The following is an 18,573-nucleotide window of genomic DNA, read 5'->3' as shown; positions in this document are numbered from 1 at the left end:
TCACCGCTGCAAACGTCAGAAGGGAGACAATATGAAGTTCTCGCGATATTCCCTGCTTACGGAGCGCTTAACCAGGAGGCGTGGTCAAGATGAAGGGGGCGTGGCTAAACCCAAAAAAGGCTGAAACTTATTTCAAGTGTAAACGCCGAGTCAGTCCAGAATTTGCTTCCTCAGAAAGGATACGTTGCTTTGCGACTGACCCTAAAACGAGTCGACTCCTCACCCCGTATTTCTTTATTAATGAGCGATTTGGGCGCAAAAATTACCACGAGAAACCCGAAAGCATATCATTTCGTCAATCTGCACTATTTTGTGCCGTCTTTCCCCATCAAGAACATTTCAACTTAGTTTTCCAAGCAGGCATAGGCGATGCTTTCATTTATTCAATGCTTTTATTGTCCAGATTGTAACTCCTTCTTCACCTTCCTTTGCCAGCACAGCACCTACTATGCCTTCAAATATTGGTTAAGAAAAGCACTTCATTGATCTTTTCCCATTATGTCATAATACAGGAGGTAATAGGAATTTGGAAAGAAAGGTAAAGAGCTGATGGAGAGCTAGCCCAGCGGTTTCCTCTTGACCCAATGGTGATCGGATTTTATGATCAAACAGCGAGATTTAAATGTTCTGATTTATTAACAAAGACATAATTATGACTGATGGTTATACAATGAACACAATTTTAAATGCTTTATCTGCCTTCTCATTTAATCCTCACAACACTCTTATAAGGCATTATATTTCCCTGTTTAACAAATAATGAATTGGAGTTAAGGGGTACATAAGTGATTTACCCAAAAGCAGACAACTGGAAGAAGGGACCTCTTGACCACGAAATCAAACTGTGCTTCAAAGGCACAAATAACATTGTTTCATGTAGGAAATAACCTTCAGTGAAATATGAAATCTCATTAAATTGAAACTATCCTACCCAATAAGGGCAGATTACTTTCACTGATGTAATTTTAGTTCCAGAATTTCAGAATTAGTACAAATTAAATTAATTTGAAGTTTCCACTTCCTTCACGTAATTAAGAAGAAACATAGAATAGAGGGTAAGATCTTAGACACTGGAGCCAAGATAATCTGAGGTTAAAGTTCTAGTTCAGCAATTTAGTAGCATGTGACATTGGGTACATTATTTCATCTTTTTGTGTCTCCAATTTTCTCATCTGCAAAATGAGCATCACAATAGCTCAAAGGGTTATGAGGATTAGGTGTGTTAATATATGTCTAAAATGTGTCTTCGTCTTAGTCACAAAGGCACCTGCAGCTCTTCTCTGTGGGTCTAAGATTGTGTGGGCTCTTATTTAGATGGAGACCGGCTGTTGTTCACTTAGTTACACCTGATCCCCGGTCTCTAGAGTTATCTATTTTCAGGGTAACAACTATCCCATGAGAGTTAGAGTTCCCACTACAGCAAAACTGACTAATTTGATTCTGCTTATTTAAAAAGAACAGCTCACCATTTTGTAAGCTACCAAATGAACACTACGCTTAATTTCCCCTGAAGATCAAAAAGAGAGTTATCATCATTATCCTTTGTTTTCAGTGATGGTGTATCTGGAAAACAATTTGCTTTAGAAAATGAACAAAAAGCTCATTCCATTATGTATTACCCACAGAAGATAGGTTTCAGACAGACAACTGACCCAAAACAACCTGTATTTAGTCAAGATGCTCAAAAGATGTTTTCATTGCCATTTTTTTCCTCCACAGAAGTTAGGTTTCAGACAGAGATTAACAACTGACCCAAAACAACCTGTATTTAGTCAAGATGCTCAAAAGATGTTTTCATTGCCATTTTTTTCCTCCCTATGGTATTTTTTTTCTTTTTTTCTTTTTTTTTCTTTGGAGAGGTTTTCTGTTTTTGTTTTTGTTTTTGTTTTGTTTTGCTATAGGGTACATGCACTCACCAGAAAGACAGAGACAGAAAGACAGAGAGATAGAAAGCAAGAAATCACCTCCCAGGGGGGATGGCCATGCCATAATCCCTTCTCCTCCATTCTTCTCTTGGGATCTTGAGCACGCACTCACACATGGCCAGTGTGAATTTTTGCCACCGGTTCTGGGACTCAAACTGTGGTCGACTACATGGGAGTCCAGCTACATGGCCATTACGTCAACTGCTGATCCCTTTATTTTCTTTTTTAAGGTATGTTCACTCAACAGAGAGCACAACAAAGAAAGAAAGAACCACCCAATGGGGCATGGTCAGGCTGTCATCTTTTTTCCTCCATCCTTTCCTGCCAAGATTTTGGGCATGCACGCATAGGTGCTGGGTATATTTTTCAAGCTGCCAGGGCCAGGATTAATAAACTCATCTGCCATGTGGAATCCAACTTGTAATGCATGGCACTTAATAGCCACACTATGGGTCAGCCCCTTTCTCTACTTTGAGTAAAAGTTTCAGTGAGTTAGCAAAACAATTAAGATACTATTTTTACTATATGAATGCCCACAAGACCTCTAATTCAGTATATCCCAAATGCAATTTGTGCATCTTCTGTACCTCCTCCTCTCTCTCCCTAGTAATCCCAAAAATTAGTCTGTTTTGTCCCCTTATCTGCTTTTAGTTTAGGTAATTGTCAATGTCACATTCAAATTTTGTAGTTATATTTTTTTAAAGTATTATTTTATTGAATTTTATTTATTTATTTTCCTTTGACCAGAGAGGGGTAGAGTGTGAGAGCAAGAAAGACAGGGAAGGTGAGAAAGGAAGTTGCCAGGTTTGGGACTCGAACCACGGTTGGCCATGTGAGAGTCCAGCACTCCTTTTTTTTGAGAGTTTTGGTTTTTTGTTTTTTGTTTTTTGTTTTTTTGTTTTTTTTGCTATAGGGCGCATGCGCTCGCCAGACAGAGAGAGACAGAGAGACAGAAAGCAGGAAATCACCCCCCAGGAGGGATGGCCACACAATCCCTTCTCCTCCATTCTCCTCTCGGGATCTTGGGCACGCACGCACACGCGCCCAGCATGAGTTTAAGCCACTGGGTCCGGGACACGAACCGCGGTCGACTACGTGGGAGTCCAGCGACATAGCCATTACGCTAACTGCTGGTCCCGAGAGTCCAGCACTCTTAACCACCATGCCACCTGCTGACGCCTGTATTTATATTTTTAGACTTTGTAGTCTTAAATCATCTTTGCAGGTGCCAAGCTGGGGCTTTAAAGTTTACCTGTGGTGGTGAGTTTCATAGCCAGCAGCAATTCCAACACAGGACTAATTGCCAGCATACAAAAAAGAACTTGCTCCACTAATCGAAGGACTGAAACACGTTGTGGAAATGTCTTAATCTGACAGTCCTCTCAATGTGTGTTTTATTTTCATTGTATCAACCCAGTATCAATCCATCAATCTTTAGAACACAATAATATTTATATCCTCATACTCAAGTAAGTATACCTTATATTAGAGAGAAAGCCTACAGATGTAATGATTAGACAGATCCAATAATATTTATATCCTTGTACTCAAGTAAGTATACCTTATATTAGAGAGAAAGCCTACAGATGTAATGATTAGACAGATCTCTTGTTGTAAGTCCTTGCATATGGTCCTTTCTTATTCGGTGGGACCTGAGGATATCACAAAAATGGTTCAGTCTATCACAGCTGCTGTGGAGTTATCCAGTCATTAGACATGGATGACATTCTATTGCGTAGATCAAAATTAAAAAGGGAGGTTGAGGAGACAGCAGGTGGTGTGGTGACTAAGGCACTGGACTCCCCACACAGCCAGCCATGGTTTGGGTCTCAGACCTGGCAGCTTGAAAAGCACACCAGTCATGTGGACGTGCATGCCCAAAATCCCAGAAGGAGAATGGAGGAGAAGGGATTGTGGCATGGCCATCCCTGGGGACGGGGAGGGGAGTGATTTCTCACTTTCCTTCTCTCTGCGCACATGCCCTATGGCAAAAACCTTTAAAAACAAAGCTGGGTAGGTGGGGGAGGTTGAAGGATCAGCAAGTGGTGTGGTTATTAATGCACTGCATCTATGACTAACCACAGTTTGAGTCTCAGACCTGGCAGCTTGTTAATCACACTGGGCGTGTGTGCATGCGTGCCTAAAATTCTGTGAGGAGAAGGGATTTTGGCATGGCCATTTCCCCTGGGGAGTGATTTCTCACTTTCCCTCTTTCTTTTTTTTTTTTTTTTTCAAATTTGGTTTATTATTATCATTTTTTAATCTGACCAGAGAGAGACATGGAGAGAGAGAGCGAGCGAAAGAGAGCGAAAGTGAGAAAATAAGCCATCAGGTCCAGGACTTGAAATGTGGTCAGCCATGTGAGAGTCCAGCACCTCAAAATCCACACCATCTGCTGGCCCAAAATTTAAAGAACTTTCTGTGTTTTAGAGTATACACATATTATTGGTTTTGTAATGTTTACTATCTATGTTACTTTTTACTTTTAGAAGTTTTTGCCTAATGGCATGTGCCATAGAGAGAGACAGAGAGAGACAGTGAGAAGGAAAGCAAGAAATACCCAAGCCACAATCCCTTCTCCTCCATTCTCCTCTCAAGATTGTGAGCAGGCATATACACATACCTGGTGTGATTTTCCAGCCGCCAGGTCCAGGACTTGAACCACAGTCTTTCATACAGGAGTCCAGCAATGTAACTGCTACACCATCTGCTGGCACCACCCTCTTTCTGTCTCTCTTCAGTGAGCACACAGGCTCTATGGCAAAAAAAAAAAAAAAAGAAAGAAAAAGAAAAGAAAAGAAAAAAGAGAAGAGAAAAGGAAAGAAAAGAAAAAAGGAAAAGAAAAGAAAAAAGAGAAGAGAAGAGAAAAGAAAGAAAAGAAAAAGAGGAAAAGAAAAGAAAAGAAGAAAGAAAGAAAGAAAGAAAGAAAAAGAAAAGAAAGACAAAAACAACAACAAAAAAGACAGACAAAAACGGGATGCTGGTCTACGTGAGCCATTATTTCACCCTGCCTGCTGAATGAAGCAGACCTTTTTAGTGTGAATAATGATGAAGACATTTTTTTTTTCCAGATTATGTTTTATTTTGTCGCATTGAGTGTGAGGAAGTAAAAGGGCATAGTAAAAGTAATAAAAATCAGTACGATAACTTTCCTTTGTAGATCTTATTTTGCAGTATAGATGATTATTACTAATAGATATGATTCTTTTCAGAGTGTGCCATTCGTTAATAAAAATGAAAATAGCTATTGGCCCCCACTCTCCTTTCTATTACCAATCTGTTTTCATGTTTGTGTGTTTCTCATAAAATTTAGATGATTTGTTATTCAATTCTGTCTCCAATATCAGTACATACATAAGCATGATATCATAGCCTTTCAAATATACAAGAAAAATAATTATACATATATGAAATTAATAGTTGGCACATAGAAAGCTATTAAGGTAGCCAAATGAGATCCTCATTTCCTGACTAAATACTTAATGGGAATTCTGAAAATTACTGGGTAAAAACTGGAGACCAAAAAAAAAAATATTTGGAAAGATATATTTTGTTCTTAAACAGAAGGCTTAATAAATCAAAGTCAGTCTTTCTCTGAGTAGCATGACAGTTGTAACTGCCTCTAACTACACATAATATAACAGTGTTTCCTGAAAGATGTATGAGAGAACTTCAAAATGTTCATAGAAAATGGAATTAAAGTGCCAGCTTATTTTGGCGCTAAATTTCGAAATTCATGCAATTTTTCCCTAATACTCGTTTTTTGTGAATTTTTTGGAGCCCCCATACACACACAGTCAAAGGCATTGGACATTTTTTTTTTCCCTTACAAGAGAGTGGATGGTAGCAAAGTAACTGGCAATGTTAACAAAGAGACTTATTGTTACAAGTAACATGAGTGAATGGCTTATTGTTCCAAGTGACATCTACAAGTGGCTTACAGTAACAAGTAAAATCCAGGAGCACAAGTCACAGCAAGGATTTGAGCTTTCTAGCTGAGGAACTCCCGATTACCTGGGCCGGAGCTAGTGTTAGTAAAAAGAGCTCAGGTATTTTATGTTGTGTGGTACTGGCCATTTGCAAGATAACAATCATCTGTAAAGCCACCACCCAACTTAACCAGAACTTCAGTGTCGTTTCAACAACTTGTGTGCGACTCTTCCAGCCTGTTCCACTACTCCCACATGGCCCTGCTATGTCTCACTTCCTTGTCTTTTTGTTTCATTCCCTCTATTCGTGATAGAGCATGTACACATGCTCATGGGGGCGTGGGGGCGGGCAGGGAGGTGCACACGTAGGGAGGTGCGCACTGACCATAGGGTGTGGTCATTCAAAATACCCTCCTCCAGTTCGCTAGCCCATGTGATCTGCCCTCCTATGGAAGTCAGGCGGCTTCTCTGAGTCCTAAGGGCCTGTGCCCAGCAAATGCTCCAGGCTGACTGAGCTGGGATTCAGATTACAGTCACCATGTGGGCTCTGGCTTCTCTTGCTCTGCTGCTGCCCCACGAGCCAGCTCCTCTGGCATTTCAAAGCCTAAACAAAACGATGTTTGATTTTTCCTATTTCTGAGCTTTCTGTGGTAACCTTCTAAATTTGCCTTATAAACACAGCATCATTTCTAAGATTCACCTAAAGAGCCTGGGGACTATTTTACTATTTTACTGCTGTGTGAATATTTCTTATTTTGTTTACTCCTGCTCCTGTAATGGGCACTTGGAATTACAGCTTTCCGCTTTCAATGTTTCTACAAACATTCCTGTACCTATCCACAGGTCCACGGTTACATCATTTTTCTCTAGGATATTGGCCTCAGACTGGCCTGCACATTAGAATCACATGAAGAGCTTCTTGAACAGTATCACACGCTGCAGAAACTTACATATAATTATAACCGTGGTCGAAGACAAGGCTCTAGGGTGTATATGTGAAGATCAAATTGCTGATTCAGGGGACATTGACATCTTCAGTTTTACTGATATTGTCTGAATTTTCTTGGGCTGAAGTATCTAATCGAATTATACCTCCCACTGACAGTGAGGAAGGTTCTCCTCCCTCCACATTCTCATTATCTGTTGATATTGCCATAATGTGTGGTTTTTTGATAACTGGGAGAATGTGCAATGGTATCATTGCTCACTTCTATATTGTTTCATTGGTCAGTATTTTTTTCTTCTGTATTAGGACCACCCTATCTTAATTACTATACTTATATTGATATATTCCCTTATTCTAATTCTTCCACTCTATCCTGCCTCTTAAGAGTTTTTTATATACTTTGGGAACAGCAGTTATTTTGTTTCATTTTTTTTTTTTTAGTTTTTGCTATAGGGTGCATATGCCTGCGGGGGGGGTGTGTGTGAAAAATCACCCCCCAGGGGTGCAATCCCTTCTCCTCCAGTCTTGCCTCAGTATTCTGGGGTCACACATACATACACCTGGCACATTTATTTTATTTTATTTTATTTTATTGAAGTTGAACAGAGAGAAGGAAAGTGAGAAAGCAGCTGTCACGTCTAGGGCTTGAACTGTGGTCAGCCATGTACCCCTAGTGCTCAGAGAACTTCTAGCTCCGCCTTCCTCTATCACCTGGCACATTTTTAAAGCTGCTGGGTCTGGGATTCGAACCTCAAAGTTAGTCCTATGGGATCTAGCACTTCAAACTTTACACCACTGGCTGGTCCAACAGTGGTTATTTTTGTTGCCATTATTGGTTAAAATTTACTCATCCTTTTTAAGTACCTATGGGAAATTTTTTAAAAATAAAAACGCTAATGGTAATGATGAGATAAAGGTGAGAGAAACACGAAATCAGCAGATGTATCAAAAGCTGAGAACCTTCAGTGAGAATTAAATACTTGGTAGACTTAAGTTGTTGATTACTTGTTGAATTGAAAAGGAAAAGAATAAGAAATATTGGGACCATGTCACTGAAAATTGTATTGATAACAAGGCAGAGGATTAGAGGAAATGGGTCATGTAATTTGTTACTTAAGAACAAACAAAAAACTTTCCCAATAATCCAAATGATGGGAGAAATTCAGAGTATATGGAGTTGTTGATAGGAAAATATTAATAGTTTGCTAGAGATTTGTTAATTTAAGGGATCAGAGTATAAAACATAAAAATACAAAACAAGTTAATACTTGAGCAATAAAACTCATCTCAAACACTACTTCTGCAAAATTTTTGCCATCTCTGCAGAAAATATTGGCCATTCCCTCCTAGGCTGGCTGATCTCATCGCCTACTAAATAGTAATTATCTTTGTAAATTCTTCTCTCCTACTGGGTCCTTGGAAAAGTCATGACGTATTTTTCTATGCAAAAATGCATCGTGACTTTCCCAATGACCCAATTGAATGAAATTCTGAAGATGAATAAAATGTCCTCTTTGCTAAATGTCTCTATTTGACACAAAGTGGGTGCTCCAGAAGGATTTTAAAAATACAAACAAGGGGGGACCAGCAGTTAGCGTAATGGCTATGTCGCTGGGCTCTGGACTCCCATATAGTTGACTGCAGTTCGCGTCCTGGACCCAGTGGCTTAAAACTCATGCCGGGCGGTCTCTCTGTCTCTGTCTCTCTGGCAAGCACATGCGCCCTATAGCAAAAAAAAAAAAAAAAGCCTAAACTCCCACATAGATAATCATGGTTCAAGTCCCAAGCCTAAACTCCCACATAGATAATCATGGTTCAAGTCCCAAGCCTAAACTCCCACATAGATAATCATGGTTCAAGTCCCAAGTCTTAAACTCATGCCAGGCACATGTGTGCACATGAACAAAAATCCCAAGAGGAGAATGGAGAAGAAGGGATTGTGACGTGGCTACTCCCCCCTGGAGGTGATTTCTCACTTTCTGTATTTGTCTCTCTGGTGAATACACATGCCCTATGGCAAAAATTTTTCTCTAAAAACAATAATAATAATACCAACATGGATGACAGTTAGTTGACTGGTCTCTAATTTCTTTTTTCTATTTTTAAATTTTTTTAAATTTTATTTCAAGTTCTTTTATATGTTCAGTCATGTTATTTAGCTGGCAAAGTAAATATTCTAACAGGTGTACATTTCTCACCAGTCCAGTTGATTATAAAGTTATCTTCAACAGATAATACCCCATTTCTTTGTCCCATTAATGTTTTACCTCTCAATTTTTCTCTTTAATGTCCTTCTTCAAATTCTACTCCTCCACCCACCCTCTTCCCACAATATATCTGGTATTCACAACCATTTACTGTGTTTCTATTTTTCAAATTTAGCTCTGTGACCCTTCCATCATAGATCAATTTATACAACTGACTGCATTCTAATTCATATAGAGCTTGACATTCAAATGGAAAAATGAGAGTAGTTCTTGGGGAGAAGAAAAGGTAAAAGTAAGAAATACAGCTTACGGGGCTGGCTGGGGGCATGGTGGTTAAGGTGCTGGATCCCACATGGTTTCAGAGAGAGACTAACAAACAACCTGCATTTGGTAAAGATGCTCACTCAGAAGATGTCTTCATGCCAGTAAATATATATGTGTGTGTGTGTATGTATATATATATATATATACATACACACACACACACACACACACACACACACACACATATACTTTTTTTTTTCCCACTGTGCGTGGTTCAAGGCCTAGGCCCTGTGCCTTGAAAAACATGCCATGCTAAACAGGTACATGCATGCCAAGTCCCAAGAGAATGGAGGAGAAAGGATTGTGGCATGGCCAGCCACAGGGGGTGGTTCGGGGGGAGTATTTTCTCACTTTCTCTCTCTCTGTCTTTCTAACAAGTGCATGTACCCTACAGCAAATTTAACAAAAGAAAAAAAATGTATACAGACTATACCCCCTCCATGACTAAACAGGCTTTGAAGCAGAAAAAGGACAAATAAAATGGCTCTAACACAGTAAATCATCTTTAATAAAGGCCAGACATGGAATAATTAGAAAATTACAGTCAAACTTAAGCTGAACACAAAACACCAAACAGTCTTTGACACCGCCACCCCCCGCCCAGGGAAGTTAGGCAGCTTCTCTAGGTCCCACAGGAAGTCCTAACTCTATCTTTGCTGAAGGACTTGAGAGCCTCAGCCCCAGATCACCATCCCAGGAGGTCATGAAAGAGACGATGTCCACCACCCGCAGCTCGTACAGCAAACAACAAAAAGCTTTAAACAAGCCTGACTTTAATCTCCATCAATGTTATTGGATAGAAAGCTGAGAAAAGTTCAACAGGAAACAAAATAAAAATGACATAAAACAGATTAACCTGAGAAAGAGTGAATTCCTGTTGCAAATCATATCATTTCCCTCAGAGTTCTTATCAAAACGTATAATTTAATGAAAGCAAAACGTTTAGATCAATATTCATATGAGGGGATTTTAGTAAATACTAGGGCATCTGTAACGCTTCTCTGTAGCAGTCACAAGAGAAAGGAGAGGGCGAAAGAGAATGGTTGAGCAGATGGTTGAGCGAAAGAGAGGGAGAGAAGATTAGGAACGGGGAAAGGAAAACAGGAGAGAGGGAATTTGGTTGAAAGAGAGAGAGGATATGGAGAAAGGGATTGAGAGAATGTAGAGGGAGAGAAGAAAGAGGGAAGGGGAATGAAAGCCAGAAATAAGAGAAGTAAAAAGAAAGATGTTAGGAGAGGCAGCCAGCAGGTGCTATGGTAGTTAAGGTGCTGGACTCCCACAGGCCCATCACTGATCGAGTTCTAGACCTGGCAACTTGAAAAATCTAGCCAGGTGTGTATGCAGGTGTGCCCAAATTCCCAGGAGATAATAGAGGAGAAGATGCTGCGGTGTGGCCATTGCCCCTTGGGGTAGTTATTTCTCACTTTCCCTCTCACTGTCTCTGTCTCTCTAGCAATTACACATGCCCTATAGCAAAAGCCTGGGGGGAGGGAGAAGGTTAGGGGAGAAAGAGAGTAGGAAAAGAGGTTATTTTTATTTCCCAATACCATTGCCAAAATATCTTGAGCTCATTCTTGCCTTCCAGTTTTCAAATGAAGGTTCATTAGACTAACTGGGCCAGCTGGCACTGCAGTGGTAACAGAACACGCCAAGGAAGTGCTGGCCCCACACAGGAATGTGCTGGGCTCAAGGGCCGAGGCCCTTCCTGTACATGCCAAGTGAGCACATATGCTTGTGCCCTGGGCTTCCTGAGACTAGGGGTGGACAGCTATATGACAACCCTATTGGGGGCTACTCTCTTTTTTTGATGGAACAAATATATGAGCTCAAAAAATTAATTTCAGTGGAGCCAGCACGTGGCATGTTGGTTTAAGGAAGCTGGATCCCACGTGGCTGACTGCAACTTGAGGCTTGATTAACTTAGCAACTTGAGAAACATGCCATGTGTGTGTAGTATGTGCCCAAAATCCCAAGAGGAGAATGTTGAAGAAGGGATTGCTGCAGGTGTACATCCCCCTTGGGGATGATTTCTCATTTTCTCCCTCTTTCGATTTTTCCTCCTCTCTCTCTGGTGAGTGCATGCATGCATCCAATAGCAAAACTAAAAAGAAAAATAATAATTTCAGTGACGCCTCAGCTATTGCCTACTTTAATTAGGAAAAAATACATTTGGGGAACATATTTCTTTTTCTCCTTGCAGCAAAGTTTTCCATGTATAAACTCTTGGCTTTAATCATTTTTTAGGTCAAAATTTTTCTCAAGAACATATACTAAACATCTCAATGCATTATTAGAATTATTATAGTTGTTAGGCTGAATCACACAGAAAGTCTTCAAAAAGCTCATGGAAAAGCTATGCATAGACTATAAAAAAAATTGTACCAAAATATACTTGTATCTAATTCCACTTTTTCATGAACTCATTGAAGCTCCCTCACATAAAATGACTAGTTTTTAATTATTGTTGTCCTATAGAAATGGCAAGTTTACAAAATTCAAATGTTATAATCTGATTGTGATATTGAATTATATAGGAAAAAACCCCTGTGCTATGCTTTGTGAAATTGTGTGTGTGTATGTATTTATATAACTTTTCTGCCTACTTCCTGAGTTGCTGTCTCACTTTATTATATGTGTTTTCCTGAAGCTGAACCATATACTCTTGTTGAAATAATATAGAAACAAAATTATAACTTTTGGTAGACATGTATAAATTTTTAAAAAGTAGACTCCCCAGTGACTTGGCACTGAGAGCCCCAGGAGAAGCCATCCCGGTCGCCACCTCCTCTGTCCAGGCCTCGGCTTTCCTCAGCCTATCCCATTCCTCTCCTGGGTCTTCTCCTTGAGTTTCAAAGCCCGTGGCATCGCAGCCACCCTGCAAGGCTCTCTGTGAGAATGGTGAGAGTGAAGCCAGTCTGGAGCGACCCGGACTTCCGGCCGAGCTGAGTGACATGGGCTCTAGACTCACCATGGTCAAGTTTCCCATGAGAGGGTGGGGACCATGTTGGAGGATTGCCCTGGCATTCAGTTCTATGAGTAATAAATATCCTCAGGCTGTTTTCTTAGAAGTAGATGTACATCAGTGTCAGGGAACAGCTGCCACCAACGAGACGTCAGCAACACCTACATTTTTGTTTTTCTAAAACAAAGTGAGAATTGATCAGTATCAGGGAGCAGATGCTATGGGATTAGAAGGGAAAAAAAATCAAACAACAGTTAGAAAATGACCCTGGAAGCAATGAAGACACAAATATTCCAAAAGGCTATATGGATTTAATTCCATTTATTAACAAAGCTGGTTGTATCTTAATGAAAGCAATGAAAATGGATTTGACAACTGTTTGCGAAAAGACCTGAGCTTCTTGGAATCTGACTGCGATAAACAGCTACTTATTACTGTGGCATTCAATCAACCTGTTAAGCTTTATTCCATGAAATTTCAAGGACCAGATAATGGCCAGGGTCCTAAATATGTAAAAATTTTTATCAACCCACTCCGATCAATCGATTTCAAAGAGGCAGAAAGAAGTGAACCAATTCAAGGTCTGGAACTGACAGAGGACATTAAAGAAGATGCCATCATTCCACTTCCTTATGTGAAGTTTCAGAATGTTAACAGTGTAACTATATTTGTTCAGTCCAATCAAGGTGAAGAAGAAAGGACAAGAATTCCGTATCTTAATTTTATTGGTACTCTAGTCCAGGCAACAAATATGAATGACTTCAAATGAGTAGTTGGCAATAAAGGAGAAAGCCACTAAGATACAGAAGACACTGCAATCAGACCTACAGCTCCGGGATAACTGAGACTGTCAATGTTTCATTCATTGTTATTACCAATAAATCATTGCTTTCGTTCTGATGGCATCACTAGTGTTTCTATTGTAACCTTGACACACATAGTTGTAAATAAGTCACTGCTTTTGCCACGCTAAATTTTTGTCATTCTCTGTAAGTATTTTCTCTTTCTATTTACTTGGAAACTGGCCAGCTTCTAATTTTAGAAGAGACTCAAGTGTCTGGCAGCATACTGATTGAAAGCCATTTACTCGAGAGGATCCAAACTGTCTTGGGAACTGGGGAGTGCACACCTTTCTACCATGCACATAGAACGAGAGATTTCAATAAATGACTTGGAAAAATTGGCCATGTTCAGATGAGTACTGACTCGTATTTTTATTAATGGACATTTGGGTATCCAGGCTATAGAAATTACTTAAATGGCAATGGGAATGAACAGATTTCATGACATGTAAATATTCTTGTGTAAAACAGTTGGTTGATGGGTACACAGATGCTTTCTCATACCAAGATTTTAATACCTTTTGAGTAAAGGTATTAAATAATAGGAATTACATTAAATCAAGTATTTATTAACTACCAAAATATGCAGTGTAAATAGAGAATATGGTTTAAAGTTGAAAATCAGTTGGCCAAATGTATACATGCTTAACAAGTCTGGCAAAAAAAAAAAATCTGTTCTTTAGTGCTTGTTTCTATATTTAAATTGTAATCTAGAAGGAATTGGTAAATTTAATTTTTTAATTTTAGGTTTTTTAAAAATTAAGTACCTTGAAAGTACATAAGGCATTATAAATTGGGTTTATTTCATATATTTGAGGGCATTCTTGTCTTGGAATATGGTAGAGATACTATTTACCTTTGAAAGACAATGTATTTATACATGTTCATGAAAACATTTTACAGAAATTTTAGTGTTGAAATAGCCACTTTCTAAGACCCAAGTGTCATTAGATAATGGTCATTTTATGTACACGTGAGCACATTAACTTGTCTGTAGTGATGTCTGTATTTTCTGTATTTCATAGTTGTGTCGTCTTAGGTCAAATGGAGGCAAAAGGTCTAGAAGTAAAGTTTATAACACTCCTGAAAAATAAAAAGTAAAATAAAAAGAGAAGAGTTGCCTCAGTCTCATAATCATTCAATATGCTCTATTTCAGTAATGGAGTTTGGCACCTAGACTTCTGGCTCAGAGGGTTTCCTTTCTTCCCAATTCTTGGCTACAGCTAGTGAGATAAGGTTATCAATAAATGAGTTCCAAATAAATTAAGTGCTTTAAGTAATTGAAGTACAGATCCTAAACTTTTCAAGATCAAATGAGTTGCCTAATAAATAACCTCTTAAATGTCCATTGCTCATTTGAATTGTGAAACTCACAGGGACCTTTCCTGTTGTCAGGGCACAGTGTCTGACCTATTTCCTGTGAGAAGAAATAAGACTGTTATAGACTGAATAATTCTGCCCTTCATCTCTTCCAGTTTTTGTCAAAGAAGAAGAAAACAGTAAAAATGTATGGTAATATTCAAAACACATGACAAGACTAGCCCCATAGCCTAGTTAAGAGAGTCATATCCCACATGGCCAGCTCTGGTTCAGATCCCTGCCCCAGTGTCTTAAGAAACACATGAGGTACGAGAGTATGCATATGTGGCCAAAATCCCAACGGGATAGAGAAATCAAGGAGAAGGGGTTGTGGTGTTGCCACACTCCATGGGGGAGTTTTCTCCTCTCTCTGTCTGCCTCTCTGTTGTGTTTGAGCACATGTACCATCTGGAAATGAAATGAAAAGAAAAGAAAAAAAAAAGAGAAGCGAAGGGAAGGGAAGGAAGAAAGAAGAAAGGAAAGGAAGGAAGGAAGGAAGAAATAAAGGAGAAAGAAAGTGAGAGAGAAAGAGAAAAAGGCAAGCCACTATCTCTTAAAAAATGGCATATGCATGAAATGTGAGATAAAAATTAAATGCCAGTTCAGATTGTAAGTTCCCAGAAGGCATGAGCCAACATCAATGTTCTATGACCAACATTTAATTTAATTTTGAACATACATACACTCCAAAAGCAACCTCCCAAATGGCAAGAGTGGGTGGAAATGACAGTGACTTTGGTAGTACTGGCGAGAGACTCATGTTTCAGGCATACTGTTAGGTATTTCCCTTCCCATTTATAGACACCCTGCTGCTCTTTTGCTGATCACACTTCTCCTCCGGTGACCGAGGTGATCCAATCCCTGTAGGCAGAAATTCTGGTGAAGACAGTTGGTGCAGCAGGATGGCAGTTACTGCTGCCCCAGCTCACAATGCCAACCAGCACGTATTGCCCATCCAGGGAACACTGCAGAGGTCCTCCAGAATCTCCCTGCAACCAGCAAAAAGAGATGTCCTCCAGACTGCATAATTCATGGTTAATGCTAACCCCAACTGCACAGGGCGGTCACACCAGGAAAGAGCCAGTCTCTTATCTCTCTTGATTTCTGCTCTCAACAGAACAGAGAACTATGGACACAGATATCTAAATTGGACTACAGTTTCTTACTTTCAAGAGGAACTGAAGATATGTCTAGTGTAAATTAATTTAATTAGACTCTATCAGGCAGAAAGCTTCATGCATCTACTAACTATAAACAACTACAGGATGACTTCCAGTTATAGGAATACTTCATGTGCTCAGTGATATTAGAAATAGGTGCTTTGATGGCACCAGCAGTTGGCGTAATGGCTATGTCCCTGGACTCCCATGTAGTCGACCGTGGTTCGAGTCCCAGGCCCGGTGGCTTGAACTCACACTGTGCATGTGTGCCCAAGATCCCGGGAGGAGAATGGAGGAGAAGGGATTGCGGCGTGGCCATCCCACCCAGGGGGCAATTTCTTGCTCTCTATCTCTCTGTTTCTCTCTGTTTCTTTCTGGCGAGCGCATGTGCCCTATAGCAAAAAACCCTCTCCAAAAAAAAAAATAAAATAAAATAAAAAGAAAAGAAATAGGTGCTTTGCCCTAATCCAGTTATAAAGGGTTTTCTTTGTTGTTGTTGTTGTTGTTTTTTGAGAAGTTTCTGCTATAAGGCATGTGTGCTCGCCAGAGAGATGGAGGGATGGAAAGCAAGAAATCACCCCCGGGGGAATGTCACACCGCAATCCCTTCTCCTCCATTCTCCTCTCGGGATATTGGGCGCACATGCACACACACCCAGCATGAGTTTAAGCCATCAGATCTGGGACTCGACCCGCAGTCAACTACATGGGAGTCCAACAACATAGCCATTACACCAACTGCTGGCCCCAAAAGCTTAATCGCAAGATATTATCATTTTACTAGGTCAATAATGGTTGAATATTCTCAAATTCACATAGTTCAGCCAAGTAGATGAATGAGTGATTCCTTTTGAGAATCCAGTTCAAGTATCAAATCAGCAATCCCAATTCACTCATTTTTTAGAGAAATTTACCAGGCCAGTTCCATAGCAGAGTAGTAAAGGGAACCAGATCCCATATGGCTGAACACAGTTCAAGTTCTGATCCTGGTGACTTGAAAAACGGGTCGTGCATGTGTGTGTGCCCCAAATCCTCATGGTAAGGAGAAATGGAGGGAAAATGACTGTATTGTGTCCATACTCCATTGGGGCTTCCCCTCCAATGCCCCCCGCCATCCCCAGTGAGAACATATGACCTCTGACAATAAAAAATAAAACCATTTTTTAAATATTAAAGCAAGCAATTCAGCAATTTTCCACCTTCCATTAAAAAAGATACCCTCCATATACACTTCTTTATGGTCAGCAAACACCCATTCATGAGACATTGAGAGGAAAACTCCTGGACTCATCCATGCAATCCTTGACTTACCATGCAAGAGGATGACCCAGCAGCTCCTCCACATATGTTGGTGTCTCTAATATCCAGACCCCAGTAGCTTCGACAAGATGTCATACTCATCAGTGGCACCCTTGCTTGCTGCACAGTTTTGGAAAATTCATCTTCTAATAGAAAAGGGATAAAAACACATATAACCTAGTCAAATGTTTTGACAGGATAAAACAAAAGTAGCCCTCAAGAAAGACCATTTCGAAGAGACAAATTCCACTCATTCTCCTCTATGTGCAATGAAATGATGCTGTTTAATGGTTTGTAAAAGCCGATGTTGTCACTCTATTTGGCATATGCAACAAAAACACCAACACAATTTTATGAGGTTTTTTGTCCTTACAGTCCTAAAAATATTTTTAAAAAGAATCACTCTATAGAAGGAAAAGGACAAAGTTTATTCCCACATGAGTTGTTGATGAAGAAAGTAATACAATTCACTATAAAATATTCAGTCTATGTTTTACTCCATTGGTTTCATGGTGCTGTCATTCTTTGGACTTCTCTTTTGCTGAAGAGATATAATATTTAACTGCTAAAACTGTCTAGAAGCTGATGATTAAAATTACATTCTGATTGGACCAGCTGATGGTATGGTGGTTAAGGCAGCTGGATTCCACATGATCAACCTCAAGGTTCAAGTTCCAAACCAAGTGGCTTGAAAGAGAGAATGAAAAGAGAAGGGATTGTAGTGTGACTCTCTCCTGTTCCAGGTGATTTCTCTCTTTTTTCTCTTGCCCTCCCTCTCTCTCTCTCTCTCTTTCTCTCTCTCTCTCTTTCTCTGGCAAGTGCATGTGCCCAAAGAGAAAAAAATTTGCATTACAATTTACTTTTTTTAAAAATATTTTTATCTTGTTAACTCAGTTATAGAATATGGTAAAAATTAGATCAAAGTAATGGGCGTAATCTTTATAGTTGTTCTCATATTTCTTTTTACCTACTATAATTTATACCAGCCTATCATCTCCAAAAAATGCCTCACATTTTTAGGGACACGATCATACCTTCAAGTGTGGGTTTTCATAGTAATAGTAACTATGAAAACATTTGTGTGTGTGTGTGTGTGTATGTACAGTGAAATTGGGAAGAAATTACACATAAATGAGACATACAAATATTTATCAGATTTTTAAAAATCTGTGTATATTCCTCAATACAAGTTTTTATAAGTATCTATGAACTAGCACTGATGAATATGATGGTCTAGAACCTAAGTAGTCATTCTTAGATCCATTATAAAGAAGACTTTTTCCACGATTATTTCTATTAAAATTAGAGACAGACTGTAAACTAAGCAGACTATACTTGGACATCGTATATATTTGATTCTCAGGTTGGAAGAGGTGGTAAATATACTCACTATTTGGTTCAGTTGTTCCCCAACCAGCAGTTATACATTTGGAGAGTAAACTTATTTTATCATCTTTCCCTGGCAAACAGATTGGAGAAACAAACTCTCCTAATTAAAAGAATATAAAAGAGGACGGTAAATACCATTTAGTCCACAATATTAACATTACCTATCTTCTTTTCTCTTCAATGATGGGTCTAGAAATACCTACTTTGACCTAAAAGTGCTTTTTTTAAAAAA

The 18,573-nt window shown here is 39.4% G+C and overlaps 1 protein-coding gene and 1 pseudogene across 1 annotated transcript in view; one reads left to right on the top strand and one right to left on the bottom strand.

Annotated features, from left to right (window-relative positions):
- The first annotated feature begins 12,226 nt into the window (after positions 1–12,226).
- On the top strand, positions 12,227–13,092 carry LOC102481601 (thioredoxin-like protein 1 pseudogene; annotated as a pseudogene).
- A 2,125-nt stretch (positions 13,093–15,217) lies between these two features.
- OVCH1 (ovochymase 1) overlaps positions 15,218–18,573 on the bottom strand; it is a 109,217-nt gene continuing 105,861 nt past the window's right edge. Inside the window, 2 exon segments of the mRNA XM_027771127.1 lie at positions 15,218–15,483; positions 16,965–17,098. Coding sequence (XP_027626928.1) covers positions 15,319–15,483; positions 16,965–17,098 — 299 coding nt within the window. The 3' untranslated portion in view covers positions 15,218–15,318.

This window comes from Tupaia chinensis, unplaced genomic scaffold, assembly GCF_000334495.1.
Source record: "Tupaia chinensis unplaced genomic scaffold, TupChi_1.0 Scaffold000028_1, whole genome shotgun sequence".
NCBI lineage: Eukaryota > Metazoa > Chordata > Mammalia > Scandentia > Tupaiidae > Tupaia > Tupaia belangeri.
Note: the sequence above shows the minus strand (reverse complement) of the source record. Positions and strands in the feature narration are given on the sequence as shown.